Source organism: Nycticebus coucang, chromosome 16 (assembly GCF_027406575.1).
Source record: "Nycticebus coucang isolate mNycCou1 chromosome 16, mNycCou1.pri, whole genome shotgun sequence".
Lineage (NCBI taxonomy): Eukaryota > Metazoa > Chordata > Mammalia > Primates > Lorisidae > Nycticebus > Nycticebus coucang.
Genome location: NC_069795.1, coordinates 43,053,906 through 43,074,344, shown reverse-complemented (window position 1 = coordinate 43,074,344; position 20,439 = coordinate 43,053,906). Strand labels below are relative to the sequence as shown.

Here is a 20,439-nt window from a genome sequence, read left to right as displayed (position 1 = left end):
GTAACTTATTTTTTTTCCTCTGAGAAAAACAATGTATGGGGCTTTTGCTGCTAACTTCATAAACAGTGCACCCACTCTCCTCAACCTATAGACCTCAATAGGTCTACTTCTATTCTAACAGTTACAAATTAGCACTTTACATACTTATACCCACACCCCTTCCCAACAAGACTGCATAAAAACTGAGCACTTAGTATTACTCCAATATAGCGTACTATATCAGGCACTCAAGGTAAAGAACCCATACAATAACATTCTGACCAACAGCAAACTCATTAAATATATAAATCAAACTTTCCATTTCCATGCATTGCTTTTATGTGTACATTTAAAGAATTTGTGGTTATGTGTGCATGTGTTCAAAATACAATAGAATCTCCATAGTTGATCACTTTTCTACACTGACCACCTTATTAACCCAATTTTCATAGACTAGATATGCACCACATGTATGTATCAGTCCTTAATGCTGACCACCTCTGTATGTTGTCTAGTTTGCTAAAGTCCATTGGGTAGTCAATTTACAGAGATTCAACTGTATAGCCAGCCAGATGAAGTGAGAAAGAAATAGGATTATCAAAAAACGTGTGAGTTTTAGCTAAGATAAAGCAGCGCTGGTTTTAAAGATTTGTTGTATTATTTTCTGAATTTCCAAAACTACTCAAATATCTCCAAAAGTTTTAAGATTTTTCTCTTACAGCGCAATTCATTTTGTCAAACTGTTGAGTATTCCTTAAGGATGAAAGCAATGGCTCAAGGAAAGGGCATTAACAATTTTTGCTATCATTACTAAGTTGTCTTTCTCTCCTTTCCATCATCCTGAGTCAATCTGTTTCTTCTTAGTTCTGACTTCCACAGCCACAATAGAAAAGGGCAAACAGGTTTAGATTCCTTTAGTGTTTATCCTCGGGGCATCTCTGCCTCAAAAGATTATATTTTATAGTTTACTTTCTCTGTATTATCATAAAAGCTTCAAAAGATGAATTATACTAACCTTACTGTATTCCAGGCTTCTCCAAGTTCTTTGGAATACTGTTTTTCAAAACGATCCAACACAACTTTGCAAATCTGTTTTGCAAGCTTCCCCTCTGATTTTGCTTTCGGCTACGATGATAAGAAAAAATTGCTGACACACAAGGATATTATTACAAATTTATTGAACCTCAAAATTAGCACAGTCTTTTTTTTAACCATAAAAACAATTTTTTTCGATAATTATTACTTCTTGAATGGAAACAATGCCTTCCGTGTAACAAAAACGTATTATGATATGCTACATAATTATGAGAAAGGAGGGCTTCTCCAGATGAGTACTGGCTGTGAAGCAAAAGTTAAGGTACAATCTAGTGGTGCTAAGGAAAGTGTGCCAAAAGGAACATAATTAATTTTTAAAAGTTATTGTAGATATTAATATTAAGAGAACTCTGTGAAAGATACATAATAGAAACTCTACTATCTTTCTAACTCTTCTGTAAACCTAAAAATAATTCTACATAAAAAGTTAATTAAAAAAAAAAAGTCACTCTCGTTTACTTCTGAAACTTCTTTGCAGTGTTTCATTTATCCATTCGACTGAAGTATCGAGGGCCCTACTATGTAAAACAACATGGTAAACTACCGGGATACAGCAACTACACACAAGATAAATTTCAACCCTCGAAGAGCTGGAGGGAGTATTAGAAATCTGCAGGCTGCACTAAGGGGATCAGTTACCCGGGGACGGAGGAGAGTCCTTGGAAGTAAAAGAGAGAACGCTCGAGAGCAAGCGTCAGTGCACTGCGCTTTATTCCAGGGTTCGACAGCGAAGCCAAGAAAATCAAGATACCGCAAAGGGGCGGCCAAAGCAGAAATTCCCCGATCGCAGCCCCCTTCCTCAGCCTCACCCGCACAGGTAACTATCTGGTTCTGGTTCAGTTAGGGGTACCCAAGCCCCCGCGCCAAACCTCACCCGGGCCAGCATCATTCCGCTTTGAACTCCCAAATTAGAGGTACACAAGAAGTCGCGCCAAAAAGCCTCCCAAGAACTGAAGGAACTCGACTTCCGGGATTCGCGGGATTCCATTTCTATCCTCGCCTTTCCGGTTCATGTCCTCGCGAGATACTGCTTTGCCTGCGCTACGTAACTCTCGCCGGAGACTTAAGTCACGCGAGAAACAAGCGCCATTCCCTCAAATCCACCGCTGAAGGCGGTTATTTCTAAATAAGGGGAGGATGGCCGCGCTGGTGGGCGTGGTCGGCGCGTACTGTTGGGAGTTCTGGGGCTGTTGGCCGGAGCTTTGGGCGCGGACCAGACTTTTGGACGTCATACTTAGTGCGGAACAGTCTGTGCATGAGGCTTGACAAAAGAACAGGTCTTGAGGTTATGCTGTATGATGCTTGTTTTTAAAATGTTTTCAAAGGCAAAGCTAGTTATTGAATTAATCTACCAAATCTGATGACCTTCTTTTGCCTAGATATTTAGTACTCAAGGATAAATATCTGAAATATGATGAAATAAGTCATGTTTGCTAGAGCGCTCTCCTTTTAAAGGAGAATGTCAAATGATTAAAATGAAATTCACATGTAAAGCGAATAGCACAGAAACTAGGAAATAGTAAGCGCCTGAATGTTAGCTGCCTGTTACTTTCACTGTCACAGTTACTGCGATTATCATCACGTTCTGAAAACCAATATGAACAATAATAGCCTCCCCATTCACCTTTACAATGAGCAGGGTTAATGATTCTCAGGAATGTGTTTATTACACCCATTCTGATAGGAATAGTTTATTCTTTTGCTGTTATTCTTTATAGTAACAACCCCTGTAGCAGCGAACGGCAAGTTGTTAAAAAAAAAAATTCACTGCTTAATATGGTTCCTGATGTTCATGTAGAGAAGGTGCCAAAAAACTTCACATTTTAAGAAAAAATATTAAAACTGTAATAATATATACTGATAATGAAAGGTGAATAGAATCAGGTTTGACTTCCGCAATTACAAAAGATGCTCAAAATATGTACAACATATAATACATGGATAGCATCTTTTAATTGTATACATTTGGCACCCCCAGTATTAGTACCATTTTGAATTGGCCCTTTATGCTGAGTATATCAGCATAGATACAAAACTTTTAACCATGTAAAAACATGTCTTTAATGTGAGAACATCAGTAATGTGATTTGAAACTTCATATACAGGCTTTCTCAAAAATCACCATACACAGGGAAAATGGGAAATTGTAGCTAAATATACCTTTATTTACAAAATATTCTCTAAGTGTTGGCCAGCTCTTTGTAAAATTTTGTAAACAAAGGTAATTTAGGAATAAATACTGCTAGAAGCGGACATGTTTGAAACCACTGTAGACAAAAGAAATTGAGTTGAGTACTAGAAATTACATTTATTTTTATTTTTTTAAGGGTAATATCAAAGAACCAAAAAGTTTAATAAGGACCTACTTCTAGGCAGGAAACAAATTTTTATGTATTTAAGCAATTCTATTGTAAATTTGATCCAAGAAGCGTTTCAGAATAAGTAACCTTTATAGACCATCTCCTAAACTAGCTATGTTTTATGAATTTTGACATTTACATAAAACGTCTCAAAACCCTTCATAATCACATAGTGGTTTATATTGTCAAAAAGTAAGGGCTGGTTTCTTAGTAAGATATCAAGAGAGTCCTTACCTCCTTAAAGGACATGGCGTAAAAATACAACAGAGGAAAATGTGATCCAGAGAACATAGCATTGTTATAGGCAATCTTAGGATTAAGCTTCAGCTGAAGCTCTAATCAAAGGTTAGGGTTCCAAAGTGTTGTGTACAAACTCCAGCAGACCATACACTAAAGCTGGTAAGTAAATACATGACTTCTGTTTTTATTAAGTTTTATCCAATATTTTAAAATGTATTTTTTAGGGGAGTAGATTTGAAAATGTATGTAGTGCAATACAACAAGTATAAACTGTTAATGGGCTGAAATTTGTCCCTCCAAAATTCACTTTAAAGCCTTAACCCCCAGAACCTCAGAATGTAACTGTATTTGGAGATAGGGCCTTTAAAGAGTTAAATTATAAAAAGTCATAAAAAGAGGAAAATTGAACAAACTGAGAAACATGAGGGTCAAATGTAGAGAGAAAATACTATGTGAGCACCCAGCAAGATTATGGATATTTGTAAGTTAAGGAGAAACCAAATCCATCAACACTTTGGTTTCAAGACTTCTAGCATCCATAACTGTGAGAAAATAAATTTCGGTTGCTTAAGCCACCCAGTCTGTGGTATTTTGTTATGGCAGACCTGGAAAACTAATAAAATTACTTAAATATAAATGTATATTGAAAGTATATATGTAAAAATAACATGTAGTGAAAGCATATAGTGTTATAAAAATTTGAAAAATACTGATTGACTTCCTAAATCATAAATTCCATGTCCTCATCGCCACACCGAAGGAATTTACAACATAAGTCCTAAACAAGCAAATTTTTTTTATATTTTCCTTAAATTATAAATTAATCCCCTTCATTAGAGGAAATTCATTCTAATTTCCTATCTTTTTTCTCAAAAATAAGTATCCTGTTTCCATAAAGCTAAAAGATTCTGTAAATCCTAACCTATCAAAATATAGGTTATTTTGATAACCATATCAAATTTTTATGGTAAAATTTGAAATATCTGAATTTGTTCTTTGGATCAGTTGGAATATATGAGGGCTATCTGTAAAAAATACCCAGCAATGTCGGTCTCTGTTTTTCATATTGTGTGGCTATATAATTTCTGGACAACCCTCATACTTGATACATTAAAAAATCAGTATTAGGGCGGCGCCTGTGGCTCAGTGAGCAGGGCGCCGGCCCCATATACCGAGGGTGGCAGGTTCAAACCCAGCCCCGGCCAAACTGCAACAACAACAACAAAAATAGCCGGGCGTTGTGGCGGGCGCCTGTAGTCCCAGCTACTCGGGAGGCTGAGGCAGGAGAATCGCCTAAGCCCAGGAGTTGGAGGTTGCTGTGAGCTGTGTGACGCCACAGCACTCTACCGAGGGCAATAAAGTGAAACTCTGTCTCTACAAAAAAAAAAATCATATTATCCTAGTCTCAGTTGCAAAAACTCTTGTCTCTACAAAAAAAAAAAAAATCATATTATCCTAGTCTCAGTTGCAAAGCACATTTCACTAAAAGCAAAAATTAGGAATTAAAGCCAAGAATAACAACATATTATTAACATATATGTTAATAATAACATATTATCCTAGTCTCAGTTGCAAAAATTCTGTCTCTACAAAAAAAAAAAAAATCATATTATCCTAGTCTCAGTTGCAAAGCACATTTCACTAAAAGCAAAAATTAGGAATTAAAGCCAAGAATAACAACGTTTATAAGCTATAGGTTAATTAGTATAAACAGTTTTGCGGGTTTGTTTTTTTTTTTTTTGAGGCAGTCTCACTCTTGCCATACTGGAGTGCTGTGGTGTCAACCTAACTCACAGCAACCTCAAAACTCCTGAGTTCAAGTGATCTTCCTGTCTCAGCCTCCCAGGCACCTGCCATAATGTCCAGCTAATTTTTCTATTTTTTAGTAGAGACAGGGTCTCACTCTTCTTCAGGCTGGTCTCTAAACTCCGAGCTCTAACTGCCTTGGCCTCCCAGAGTACTAGGGTTACAGGCATTAGACACCCTGCCTGACCAACCTTTTCAAAGGTTGACCTTTGTCATGTTGAAGCACTTGATTTCTTTAGTTGGAATGGGAGAAATTGAGAAACATGTACAGCATGGCACACTGAACTATGTATCAAGTCAAAATATAGTCATGGTAAGAGAACACTTACTAAAAGATCAGCTAGCTGAAAATACAATGGTCTACTATATAGGTGAACTGGCCTGAGCTGTTCACAGGTTTCAGGCTTTAAAAATTAAGAGAATTTGAGACTTTCATTTGGCATTAAACTTGCAAAAAATATGGTACTTAAATGACTTATACAAAATTATAAATTTGCTTCCACCACTGTGTAAGTAAACCAAATTTTACAAGAAGTTTGAAAAGTTGAAGAAAATATACAATAAGTAACTCTAAAAAAGTCACTAGTAGCATTTAGCAATATTTCCAGTGTTTTTTCTATACATAGTATTGTACTTGATATCAGCTCCATTAATATTGTATATATAGGGTATCCATAAAATTCACCTGCAGTTTAAATTAGCCAACAATTTTAAATTGCACACGAACTTTGTGGACACCCTCTATATATGTATATGCATTTTATAAAGATATATATGTAAAAATATTACCCATTAGATAAATAAAAATATCTGTTGACCAATAGCTTTAATAAAAGATATCAAATAATCTAGAATCTACAATGCTATTTTTAATTGTGCTTAAAAATCACAACATTCTTTGCTATATAAAAACTGCATGAAGAAAAAAGTTTTTCATGTAAAATAACAAAAAATGCATTAATCTACTGACTTAAATTGGTTTTCAAAAATCATATAAAAACTTACCTATTTTAATACTATTTTTTATTTCAGATTTATTTAGCCATACAAATGTTTATAGGTTACAATGTCTTCATTTCTAAGGTAAAGTTCAAGTTGTAGATGAGTTCTTCACCTAGGGGGCTTGCTGAACACCCTCACATTGTGCATATTAGGTGAGATCCCACCAATTGCACCCCCACCACCACCACCACCACCACTATACTTGTGTTTTTCTTTTGTGTGGGCATGTAGTTGTTTATATATTGGTTTCATATTAGTATTGCGTGCATTGGGTACTTTTCCCCCCATTCTTGTGATACTTACTAAGAAGAATGTGTTTCAGCTCCACCCAGGTAAACACAAAAGATATAATGTCTCCATCTGTTCTACGGCTGAATAGTACTCCATGGTATGCATATACCACAGTTTGTTAATCCATTCATGGGTTAAGGGGCACTTGGGTTTATTCCACATTTTGGCAATTGTGAATTGAGCTGCAATATATATTCTGGTGCAAATGTCCTTGTGGTAAAATGATTTTTTTTTCTTCTGTGTAATGGGATTGCAGGATCAAATAGAAGGTTGACTTTTAATTCTTTGAGAATTCTCCATACTTCTTTTCATAGAGGTTGTATTAGTTTGCAACCCCACTAGCAGAGTAGAAGTGTTCCCTTCTCTCCACATTCATACCAGCATCTGAAGATTCAGAATTTTGTGATTTAGGCTAATATTATTGGAGTTAAGTGATATCTCAGAGTGGTTTTGATTTGCATGTCTCTGATGATTAGGGATGGTGAGCATTTTTTTCATCTGTTTGTTCAGTTGTCTGCAAAGTTTCTGTTCAAGGTGCTTCCTCACTTATAAATGGAGTTGTTTGCTTATTTCATTACCTAAGCAAATCTTTTCAATGCACCAAATGATAAGAAAAATGACATACTGACATAAATTATTTGTATTGTGTGAAAATGTCATAATTCATGATTGAGAATAAAAATGTAGCATATAACAAAATAGGGATGTAATTGTTAAGACACACCTGGATTTACAGAACAGCTTTTAAAGTATTTTAGAATGCTTTAAGAATAAAGTTAATTTTGTGAGAGAGCTATATAAAATGCTAATTACATCTTATATTTAATTTCAAAATCATTTTTATTTGTTTTTATTAAATGAAGTCAGTAAATACACTACAATAAACACTGATAGGAACAAATGTTTTAAAAACATGTATAGTCTTAAACTAGACAAATATTAAAAATATGGCAAAAATACGAGTTTTGTTTAGAAACTGAATAAAAGTCAAATGTTAAAAAAGGAGCAAAAAAGTTGTGCAATTTTCCCACCATAATCCATTTCAAAATTTACATGCTCTCTTCTTGGGTTGCTTTCCACCATATTTCAGCCACCTATCAAATTTAAGTTGTTATGAATTTTAGATCTGAAGTCGAATGCTTTTTACTCTCTCTGTGTGGTACTCCAACAAATTATACGATGCTGACTAGAGGAGTAAGTGACCTGATTAATTAATGAAAGTTCAGTAAGTAAAAAATGTGAATATAATGATCTGAAATAAAATTTTAAAAGTTAACCATCATATCAAACTACATTAAATGTACTTCTTAATATTATTTTCAAATATCAATATATGCCTATTGTCAGTACAAATGACCAAAAACACTAATCTTAACAAGGTGATATAGAATCTATTCTATTTATAATATTTCTACCTTGATAAAAAGATGTTTTCAATTAAATGAAACATCATGGATGTATTGCTCCAAATATAAATCTAAAAGTTTGTCTAAATATCAAATGAATAGACAATCCTATGAATCCCATTCTTAAGTGCAAGAAAAGTGTTACCTTCTTAAATTGATAAATTATTTTGGAATTTTTTTTTTTTTTTACAAAAGTGATTTTTGAACAACATTTTTACTCTTATTGCTTTAGTACTCATGCTATTGCCCAGTTGCAAAACACAAGTTTCTGGACCTACAGTAGATTTTTCAGTCTTTTGGCCTTTAATTTCATGGCAGAAAAGAAATAGAATAAAAGAGTCATAGCAGCTTCTGACAGAACAAGGGTGTAACAGGGAGTACCTTATTCTCTGAAAGTGTCTCCTTTAAAATAGGGGCATACTGAGACTTTAAGTAATATCCCATAGAACAGTGGTTCTCAACCTTCCTAATGCCGCAACCCTTTAATACAGTTCCTCATGTTGTGGTGACCCCCAAACATAAAATTATTTTTGTTGCTACTTCATAACTGTAATTTTTGCTACTGTTATAAATTGTAATGTAAATATCTGATATTAGGCTACCCCTGTGAAAGAGTCGTTCGGTCACGACCCACAGGTTGAGAACTGCTGCCATAGAACATATTTTGATTAATTTAAAAAGCATTTAGGTAAAAATGGTATTTCAAAAGTCTCTTTCATTTATTAAGGTCATCATCAAAGAAAACAAATTACAAAAAACATTGAACTTTCTCCTTGATACTGCTTTCAAATCGCATAATTTGGTAGAATAAAAATCTGAGAATCTACTGTTTTAAAGAGGTATTATTCTTAAATTAGAACAACTTAGGGCATATGCTTCAAGAACAATGTTATTACAAAACATATCTCAAGCCATATAAATACGTGTATATCCTATTTGTATAGTTCATGGCCATCAAATGAATCAACTGTATTTTCCAGAAACAATTTAAACAAAGCTTCTATAGAAAAGTGCATAATCAATATCATAGTAAATAAAATTCTCAAAAGTTTTAGAAAAATATAAAAATAGTTAAAAATTTAGGTTACAAATTCTCAGAAGTTCCCCTTCTATGTGCATGTATTTTACAAAAAAAAAAAAAAATTTAATATATAGAAATACAGACAATTAAAACAAATGGTAAAGAAAATGTGCAGAGTCCATTGGCTCTTTCTCTGAAGTTTGCCTCCAAGAATATGCTCATGAGTGGGGATGTGTACATCAGAGAGTCAATACTAAATCTTTCTAGCTTGGTCCAAATGCTCATCCCATCTACTGATCATTTTGCTTTCTTTCTTTTTTAACTATAAAGAACATGGATAAGTAATTGTTAAGTGAGATCCTTAACTATTAATTTCCTCACTGAAATTGCTATACTTATCTTGCCTCAGTCAGTCATCAGTGTTCAGGGTTTTTCTTCTTTTGAGAAAAAAGAATGTCCCAGTTCACCTTGCTGATAGTAAGAGAGCTTATCCACATGACGTGGCTATGAGATCACATCGTGAGCATCACTGTTGGGTCTCTGACGCACAGCCAGGGGAGGCAGTGGCTTTCCGTAGAAATCTACATAAAGAAAGGAAACCAAAACCACAAAACAGTTATGGTAAATCAAGACCAAAAAAGTCTTATTTTGTCCTTTATAATATTCTTCTATTCCTTAATTACCATAAATTGTTTTGGTTTTTTTTTGTTTGTATGTTTGTCTGTTTGAGATAGGGTCTTGCTCTGTATCCCAAACTGGAGTATAATAGTGTGATCATAACTCACTGCAATTTCAAACTACTGGGCTGAAGTGATCCTTCTGTTTCTCTTTCCTGAGTAGTTGGGACTACAGGCAAGCACCACAACACCCAGATAATTTTTCTGTTTTTTGTAGAGCTGGGGTCTCATTCTTGTTGAGACTATTCTTGAACTCTTGGCCTCAAGCAATCTTCCTTACATTAGCGTCCCAAAGTGCTAGGATTTTAGGCATCAACCACCATGCAGTGGGCTTATAAACTTCATGGTATATGTAAATTTTAAGTAAGTACCTTCTGGATTATCATCTTAAAATTATTCTTGAAGCATAGGTGTTCAGGATCATTTAAATATATTAAAAATGTGTTACAGAAAAATAATTTTTATGACAACTACAGATTCAAAGCTGCAAAGATAGCCTGACAAATGTTAACAAAATGCTATATGAATAAATTAAAAATATGTGTTTCAAAGCTGGACAAAGCTAAATTCTAATTCTAATTCTGCCACTTAATAGCTATATGGCCTGTGATGTAGGTACCTCATGTACAAAATGGGGATATTTTTGCCCATCTCATAAAGTTATTTCGGAGAATTAAAGTGAGATGAACATCTAAAGTGTTTAGCAACGTGCTAGGCACATGTTGTATGCAATTATAATTAAAATGGTAAAGATACACAATTATTTTGGTAAATTTAAAGTACACTTTATCTAATTTCTTAAATTGAAAATTAATAGAATTTTAAACATAACTCACAACTAAACCCAGGTGAATGTTTCCTAACAGGTTTTACTTTTACAATATAAAAATACCTTTTTCTTTTTTTTTTTTTTTACACCTTTTGGCTGGGGCTGGGTTTGAACCCACCACTTCCAGCATATGGGGCCGGTAACCTACCCCTTTGAGCCACAGGTGCTGTCCTAAAAATACTTTTTTTAAAAGGCAGAAAAATGTACATGCAAGAAATTTCTTTGGAGGGGAGAGACAAGATGGCGGACTGAAGCCAGCTTTCAACAGAGGCTCCCGTCCAGAAGGAGAGTTAAGGGACAGGAATTTAGTAAGTATCCTGGTGGATTTGAGCCACACCAAGAGAGAAGGTTGAAGAATGCACATCAACACCGCTGAGGCAAGCTGTAATCACAAGGACGCAAACAAAAGCTGAGACTTCAAGCCAGAGTAAACGTTACAATAGGATCGAACAGAAACCAGCTGAAAACAAGACAGAACCACTTAGCCCCACCACACAAGACAGGACCCCAGTTTCTCAGGCCACAACACTGTACAGGCCCTCGATAAAGCCCCAGGGGAAAAATCAAAGGGAGTAAAATAACCATGGGGCGGAATCAAGGGAAAATCTCTGGTAACATGAATAACCAGAATAGATCAACCCCCCCTAAGAAAAGATACAGCAGATGTGACTGAAGATCCCATTCATAAAAAACTGGCTGAGATGTCAGAAATCGAATTCAGAATTTGGATTGCAGACAAGATTAATAAAATGGAATTAGGAATTCGAGGAGAAATTCAAAAGTTGTCTCAAGAATTTAATGAATTTAAAGACAAAACCACCAAAGACTTAGACACACTGAAGCAAGAATTTACAGCCCTCAAAGATATGAAAAATACGGTAGAATTCCTCAGCAACAGAATGGAGCAAGCAGAAGAAAGGATTTTTGACACAGAAGATAAAGTCTTCAAATGCTCCCAATCTCTCAAAGAGGAAGAGAAATGGAGAGCAAAAACAGATCACTCACTCAGAGAGCTCTCAGATAATTCGAAGAAAAGTAATATATGAATCATTGGGATTTCGGAGAATGATGAAGTGCCCTCGCAGTGCACACAGGCACTTCTGCATGAAATTATGAAAGAAAATTTTCCAGACATGCCTAGAGAATCTGAAATTCAGATACCAGACAGCTTCAGAACCCCAGCATGATTCAACCCCAATAAGACATCCCCCAGGCATATCATAATTAGCTTCACTAAAGTTAACATGAAAGACAAGATTCTCAAAGCAGCCTGGAGAAAGAAAATTATTACGTACAAAGGAAAGAATATTAGAATAACTGCAGATCTCTCTGCTGAAACTTTTCAAGCCAGAAGAGGGTAGTCATCAAATTTTAATCTCCTAAAGCAAAAAAACTTTCAACCCAGGATCTTGTATCCAGCTAAACTGAGTTTCATTTATGATGGAGAAATTAAATACTTCAATGACATTCATATGTTGAAAAAATTTGCCATAAGTAAACCAGCTCTTCAGGATATTCTCAGACCTATGCTCCACAATGACCAACCCAATCCTATACCACAAAAGTAAACTCACTCAGAAACTTCAGATCAAACTCCAACTTCCACACTGGCGAAAGGATTAAAAATGTCCACTGGACCTTTGAAAAACTCGATACCCAAAATTCCACCAGACTTATCTATACTCTACATTAATGTGAACGGCTTAAACTGTCCTCTAAAGAGGCATAGGTTAGCTGACTGGATACAAAAACTCAAGCCAGATATTTGTTGCATACAAGAGTCACATCTTAACTTAAAAGACAAATACAGACTCAGGGTAAAAGGATGGTCATCCATATTTCAGGCAAATGGTAATCAGAAAAAAACAGGTGTTGCAATTTTATTTGCAGATACAGTAGGTTTTAAACCATCAAAAGTAAGGAAGGACAAGAATGGTCACTTCATATTTGTTAAGTGTAATACTCAATATGATGAGATCTCAATTATTAATATCTATGCACCCAACCAGAATGCACCTCAATTTATAAGAGAAACTCTAACAGACATGAGCAACTTGATTTCCTCCAGCTCCATAATCGTTGGAGATTTCAACACTCCTTTGGCAGTGTTGGATCGATCCTCCAGCAAGAAGCTGAGCAAAGAAATCTTAGATTTAAACCTAACCATCCAATATTTAGATTTAGCAGACATCTACAGAACATTTCATCCCAACAAAACTGTATACACATACTTCTCATCAGCCCATGGAACTTACTCCAAAATTGACCACATTTTAGGTCACAAGTCTAACTTCAGTAAATTTAAAGGAATAGAAATTATTCCCTGCATCTTCTCGGACCATCATGGAATAAAACTTGAATTGAGTAACAACAGGAATCTGCATACTCCTACAAAAACATGGAAGTTAACTAACCTTATGCTGAATGATAGCTGGGTCAGAGAAGAGATTAAGAAAGAAATTGCCAATTTTTTGGAACAAAACGACAATGAAGACACAAACTATCAGAACCTCTGGGACACCGCAAAGGCAGTTCTAAGAGGGAAATTTATAGCACTGCAAGCCTTCCTCAAGAGAACGGAAAGAGAGGAAGTTAACAACTTAATGGGACATCTCAAGCAACTGGAAGAGGAAGAACATTCCAACCCCAAACCCAGTAGAAGAAAAGAAATAAGCAAAATTAGAGAAGAATTAAATGAAATTGAAAACAAAAGAATAATATGACAGATGAATATATCAAAAAGCTGGTTTTTTGAAAAGGTCAACAAAATAGATAAACCTCTGGTCAACCTAATCAGAAAAAAAAGAGTAAAATCTCTAATATCATCAATCAGAAACAACAAAGACGAAATAACAACAGACTCGTCAGAAATCCAAAAAATCCTTAATGAATATTACAAGAAACTTTATTCTCAGAAATATGAAAATCTGAAGAAAAATTGACCGATACTTGGAAGCACGCCACCTTCCAAGACTTAGCCAGAATCAAGTGGAAATGTTGAACAGACCCATATCAAGTTCAGAAATAGCATCAACTATACAAAACCTCCCTAAAAAGAAAAGCCCAGGACCAGATGGTTTTACGTCAGAATTCTACCAAACCTTTAAAGAGGAATTAGTACCTATATTACTCAACCTGTTCCAAAAGGTAGAAAAAGAAGGAAGACTACCTAATACGTTCTATGAAACAAACATCACCCTGATCCCCAAACCAGGAAAAGACCCAACAAGAAAAGAAAATTATAGACCAATATCACTAATGAATATATGCAAAAATATTCAACAAGATCCTAACAAACAGAATCCAGCAACACGTCAAACAAATTATACATCATGACCAACTTGGTTTTATCCCAGGGTGTCAAGGCTGGTTCAATGTATGTAAATCTATAAATGTAATTCAGCACATAAACAAATTAAAAACCAAAGACCATATGATTCTCTCAATTGATGCAGAAAAAGCTTGATAATATCCAGAATCCCTTCATGATCAGAACACTCAAGAAAATTGGTCTAGAAGGGACTTTTCTTAAACTGATAGAGGCCATCTACAGCAAACCCACAGCCAATATCATATTGAATGGAGTTAAATTGGAATCATTTCCACTCAGATCAGGAACCAGACAAGGCTGCCCATTATCTCCATTGCTTTTCAACATTGTAATGGAAGTTTTAGCCACCGCAATTAGGGAAGAAAAGGCGATCAAGGGTATCCATATAGGGTCAGAAGAGATCAAACTTTCCCTTTTCGCAGATGATATGATTGTGTATCTGGAAAACACTAGGGACTCTATTACAAAACTCCTAGAAGTGATCAAGGAATACAGCAGCGTCTCAGGTTACAAAATCAACATCCATAAATCGGTAGCCTTTATATACACCAACAACAGTCAAGTTGAAAAAGCAGTTAAGAACTCTATCCCATTCACAGTAGTGCCAAAGAAGATGAAATATTTGGAAATTTACCTAACAAAAGACGTGAAAGATCTCTATAAAGAGAACTATGAAACTCTAAGAAAAGAAATAGCTGAAAATGTTAACAAATGGAAAAACATACCATGCTCATGGCTGGGAAGAATCAACATTATCAAAATGTCCATACTACCCAAAGCAATATATAATTTCAGCGCACTCCCTATTAAAGCTCCATTGTCATATTTTAAAGATCTTCAAAAAACAATACTTCATTTTATATGGAATCAGAAAAAACCTTGAATAGCCAAGACATCACTCAGAAATAAAAACAAAACAGGAGGAATCACACTACCAGACCTCAGACTTCACTACAAATCGATAGTGATCAAAACAGCATGGTACTGGCACAAAAACTGAGAAGTAGATATCTGGAACAGAATAGAGAACCAAGAGATGAATCCAGCTACTTACCGCTATTTGATCTTTGACAAGCCAATTAAAAACATTCAGTGGGGAAAAGATTCCCTATTTAACAAATGGTGCTGAGTGAACTGGCTGGCAATCTGTAGAAGACTGAAATTGGACCCACACCTTTCACCATTAACTAAAATAGACTCTCATTGGATTAAAGATTTAAACTTAAGACATGAAACTATAAAAATACTAGAGGAGAGTGCAGGGAAAACCCTTGAAGAAATTGGTCTGGGCGAGTATTTTATGAGGAGAACCCCCCGGGGAATTGAAGCACCTTCAAAAATACACTACTGGGACTTGATCAAACTAAAAAGCTTCTACACAGCCAAGAACACAGTAAGTAAAGCAAACAAACAGCCCTCAGAATGGGAGAAGATATTTGCAGGGTGTATCTCTGACAAAGGTTTAATAACCAGAATCCACAGAGAACTCAAACGCATAAGGAAGAAAAAAACAAGGGATCCCATGGCAGGCTGGGGAAGGGATTTGAAGAGAAACTTCTCTGAAGAAGACAGGTGCACGGCCTTCAGACATATGAAAAAATGCTCATCATCTTTAATCATCAGAGACATGCAAATCAAAACTACTTTGAGATATCATCTAACTCCAGTGAGACTAGCCTATATCACAAAATCTCAAGACCAGAGATGTTGGTGTGGATGTGGAGAAAAGGGAACACTTCTGCACTGCTGGTGGGAATGCAAATTAATACATTCCTTTTGGAAAGAGATATGGAGAACATTCAGAGATCTAAAAATAGATCTGCCATTCAATCCTGTAATTCCTCTGCTGGGCATATACCCAGAAGACCAAAAAGCACATCATAACAAAGATATTTGTACCAGAATGTTTATTGCAGCCCAGTTCATAATTGCTAAGTCATGGAAAAAGCCCAAGTGCCCATCGATCCACGAATGGATTAATAAATTGTGGTATATGTACACCATGGACTATTATGCAGCCTTAAAGAAAGATGGAGACTTTACCTCTTTCATGTTTACATGGATGGAGCTGGAACATATTCTTCTTAGTAAAGTATCTCAAGAATGGAAGAAGAAGTACCCAATGTACTCAGCCCTACTATGAAACTAATTTGGGACTCTCACATGAAAGCTATAACCCAGTTACAACCTAACAATAGGGGGAAGTGGGAAAGGGAGGGGGGAGGGGGTGGTGATTAGAGGGAGGGGGATCGGTGGGATCACACCTGTGGTGCATCTTACAGGGGTATTTGCGATACTTGGTAAATGTAGAATGTAAATGTTTTGGCACAGTAACTGAGATAATCCCAGGAAGGCTATGTTAACCATTGTGATGAAAATGTGTCAAATGGTCTATGAAGCGAGTGTATGATGTCCCATGATCATATCAATGTATACAGTTATGATGAAAGAAAGAAAGAGAGAGAGAGAGAGAGAGAGAGAGAGAGAGAGAGAGAGAGAGAAAGAGAGAAAGAAAGAAAGAAAACTCATTTGCATGCTTGGAAAAAAAAAAAAGAAAAAGAAATGTCTTCTTCCTTCCCAGGAAATTAGTTTGTTTCTTTAGCTGATTTTTTTTCTATTCTTTGCTAGAAAATCAAATCATTCTATACAAAGTATAATAGGTTTCTGATTAACTTAATTTTAAAAGTTGATTTTGTAACCCGGCTAAAAAGACCAACTTAATTGCTGCCACATATTTTTATGAAGGGTTTCAAATTTTTTAACATGAAAATCAAAGAGCAGTAAAATTACATATAAAATTTTATCTTCCTTCATAATTACAGGACTTGAACTATTCTTTAGTTTGTGCATTTGGTATTTTTTACCAACACAATGTATCCTTCATTCCTTATAATATGTAAAACATAATGACAAAGTATAGATTGAGCATATTTACAAAATAGGTAAAGATTCACTTTTTAAGGCTCTTTTCTGAATACATCTTTCTTATCTGTTACACTGAGCAAGTTTTGCAAACAATAAAAGCAATTAGAAAAGTAGAATTAAATTGCTACTGAGGTAAATGTCTATAATCAAAGTATGTCTCTGCCTTAAAAATTCCCAATCTGACTTTAACAAATTGTTTCTCAACTCAGTGAATTTTAAGCCAAACCAAATGTTGTCAGTTTTTAGAATCTATGCTAGTTCATCACATATTTGTTGTCTACTTGCCATCAACCTTTATCAACATGCTTCTGGATATAAAGGCAAAGAAATGTTTACAAAGTAAGAAAAAGAAGAATATGTAATGGTACCTTGTAGGATCTCAGATGAAAATCTCATGATCAGCCCTAAAAACTATTTAATGTAAACTTTTTTCCTAAAATTTTACATGTATTGTATCTGCTTTCTTCTCCAATTAATGAAAGCAGAGTTGACCATACATTTTTCTAAAGGCAGGTTAGGTACTACGTATACTTTAACTTAGAATTTATTGGAAAAGATATTTTAAAACTTGAGAAGTTATAGTGTTTACTCTAGGAAGCTAAAATTTGATACATATATAAAATTAACTGAATTATTAGAATGCATGGCCTTAAACTTAACTAATTTATTATAATTCTTTCTCAGGGTTCTAATTTAAAAACAAACAGAAAAGAAAAAAAAATTTTTAAACCCCATCGCAGCCCATTTTCAACCTCTTTTTTCCATTTCCCCTTAACTATGATGTTCCTCCTGAATGTTATTATCAGTTATCTTCTTCTTACCACTTGCTCTGACAACTCCAGAAACCTCCTAAGTGGGATTCTTACTACATGTTGTAGCCATCAAGTCTATACTTTACATCGTGATAAAAATTATTTTTCTAACCAGCAAATCTAATACTGGTTTCCCTTTTCAACATGAATAGTGTCACCTAAAAAATAATAGTAAGTCTAGACATCTTACAAATATGAAGCCTTCACAATCTGGCCATAGGCATAAATTTACTTTCAATACTCACTATAATTTGATTTTCTTTCTTTCTGTTTCTTGGAGACAGTCTCATTGTGCCACTCTGGGTAGAGGGCCATGGCATCAGCCTACCTCACAAGAACCTCAAACTCTTGGGCTCAAGTGATTCCCTTGCCTCAGACACCCAAGTAGCTCAGACTACAGGTGACTACCACAACGACCAGCTAGTTTTTCTATTTTTAGTAGAGACAGGGTCTCTGTTGCTCAGGCTAGTCTCAAACTCAGCTCAAGCTATGCACTCACCTTGGCCTCCCAGAAATTTCTTTCTTCCTTATCTACTCTATGCACATGAACCTAAGATCGAGTCACAGGCAATTTCACGCTATTCTCCACGTAAAGAATATTCTTTCCTCCCTCTCTATCTTTGTATAGCCTGTTTATTCTGCTTACTGACTCTTCTTCATTTGACTACGATATCCACAAAGGCAGAAATGTGTACCTTACTCATCTTGTTATTACCAATGTTTCAGGTACTGTTAATTACAAAATAGTTGCTTGATGAATGGCAAATTCAATAAGGGAAAAAAATACCTATCATATAAAAAATTAATACTTTTTCCATATATGTGTATGTGTATGTACATAAATACTCTAACATTACCTAGTTTTTTCTAACAACACAGCGAATACTTAAATTGACAATATAGTCTAATGTACACAAGTTCACTGACAGTTAACAGGAACTAATCTGCTATAGTCAAAATAAACATCATGGTACAAAGTCAGTAAACCAGAGACAAGTGATTCCTTTGAAAATAACATTTTGGTAATTCTCCTACAGTCTAAGGACAAACTTTTCTGCCTTTAGAAATGTTAAAAAGAAAACCAAACAATTTTCCGTAATGATTATAAAGAAATATTTTATTACTGACCTACAGAATTTTGATAACAAAAGCAAATGGGATATTTATATTTAAGTGCTTCAAATGAAAATATTTTATAGATTTTGATATAATTTCAAATTGTATGGTAATGCTTTTCTAATGATTAAACGCCTTTTTTCCTATTCAGTGATCCACTTAGGAAATGAAGTTCTGGAGTAGGTAAACACATAGCCATCAAAAAAGGAATTGGAGGGGGCGGCTCCTGTGGCTCAGTGAGTAGGGCGCCGGCCCCATATGCCGAGGGTGGCAGGTTCAAACCCAGCCCCGGCCAAACTGCAACAACAACAACAAAAAAATAGCCGGGCCTTGTGGCGGGTGCCTGTGGTCCCAGCTGCTCAGGAGGCTGAGGCAAGAGAATCGCGTAAGCCCAAGAGTTGAAGGTTGCTGTGAGCCGTGTGACGCCACGGCATTCTACCCAGGGCAGTACAGTGAGACTCTGTCTCTACAAAAAAAAAAAAAAAAAGAAAGGAATTGGAGGCTGGGTGGGGTGGCTCAGCCTGTAATCCTAGCCCTTTGGGAGGCAGAGGCAAAAGGATCACTTGAGGACAAGAGTACAAGACCAACTTGAGGAAAAGCAAGACCCTGTCTCCATAAAAAACAAAAAATTTAGCTAGGTGTGGTGGCACCTGCCGGTAGTCCTAGCTTCTTGGCAGGCTGAGGCAGAAGGACTGCTTAACCCCAGGAGTTTGACGTTGCAGTGACCTATAATTATACCAGTGCACTCCAGCCTGGGAAACAGAGAGAGACCCAGTATGAATTTAAAAAATAAAAAGGAATTGGATGTTCTTAATGGACAAGTTTATTGAGGTACAATTATATGTAATTATTCTTTTGCATTCTGTAAATATTTTATGGAAACAACTTACACTGCAGTTCTGTAATCAGAACTTCTGCCTGTTTTATGAAGCAGCTGTCTACTATGCCTAACTGTCCTTTCTCCAGTCTTTGGTCTCCTGGAGCTCCAATGCCATATACTGAATAGACAATTGCTTATGTTAATTTTAGTCAAAATTCTCTTAATTTAATAAAGACTTTAGTAACTTTCTTCCTATTTAGCCAAACTTTATTTGGTTTACTAAATTTGAGCTCTGATTTTACAAATTATGTTGATCTTTATTCCATTTCAATATCAACACCTGTGTGTCTTAGGACTGGCGCAGCAATTCTCAGCCTGTGGGTCGTGACCCCTTTGTAACAATGAAAATACATTGCTTGTATTAGGAAGGTTGAGAACCACTGGACTAGTGGGAGAAATATTATGCAGCATTATCGTTGAGTACATTGAACATATCTAGGACACTGCAGTTTTTAATACTCTAAGTATAATTGTCTCATATTTAAATTGTTTTAAAACATTTCCTTTTCGCAACTAGTTGTATAAATGTACCATACATAAACACAAGCTATGATTCCTTTTACTTTTGTATTCTGAGATACACATCAAATTATATAGATATAAAAACCCACTTAAGAATAAAAAATTAAATAAAATTTTAAAAAATGAAGTATAATAAAAAAGGATGAC

The 20,439-nt window shown here is 35.4% G+C and overlaps 3 protein-coding genes across 6 annotated transcripts in view; 1 reads left to right on the top strand and 2 right to left on the bottom strand.

Annotated features, from left to right (window-relative positions):
• NSUN3 (NOP2/Sun RNA methyltransferase 3) overlaps positions 1-2,074 on the bottom strand; it is a 63,570-nt gene extending 61,496 nt beyond the window's left edge. Inside the window, exons 1-2 of the mRNA XM_053565742.1 lie at positions 1,949-2,074; positions 995-1,104 (exon numbers count right to left, since the gene is read on the bottom strand). Of these exons, the coding sequence (XP_053421717.1) occupies positions 995-1,104; positions 1,949-2,062 (224 nt within the window). The 5' untranslated portion in view covers positions 2,063-2,074. The remainder of the gene's footprint in view (positions 1-994; positions 1,105-1,948) is intronic.
• Positions 2,075-3,376: 1,302 nt separating this feature from the next.
• The window catches only part of STX19 (syntaxin 19), a 53,430-nt gene continuing 36,367 nt past the window's right edge, over positions 3,377-20,439 (top strand). Inside the window, exon 1 of the mRNA XM_053565646.1 lies at positions 3,377-3,837. The gene's annotated coding sequence lies outside the window, so the exon portion shown is untranslated. The remainder of the gene's footprint in view (positions 3,838-20,439) is intronic.
• ARL13B (ADP ribosylation factor like GTPase 13B) overlaps positions 7,941-20,439 on the bottom strand; it is a 94,961-nt gene continuing 82,462 nt past the window's right edge. For all 4 annotated transcript variants that reach the window (XM_053565640.1, XM_053565642.1, XM_053565641.1 and 1 more), the window contains one exon: positions 7,941-9,781. In XM_053565640.1, the coding sequence (XP_053421615.1) occupies positions 9,705-9,781 (77 nt within the window). In that variant the 3' untranslated portion in view covers positions 7,941-9,704. The remainder of the gene's footprint in view (positions 9,782-20,439) is intronic.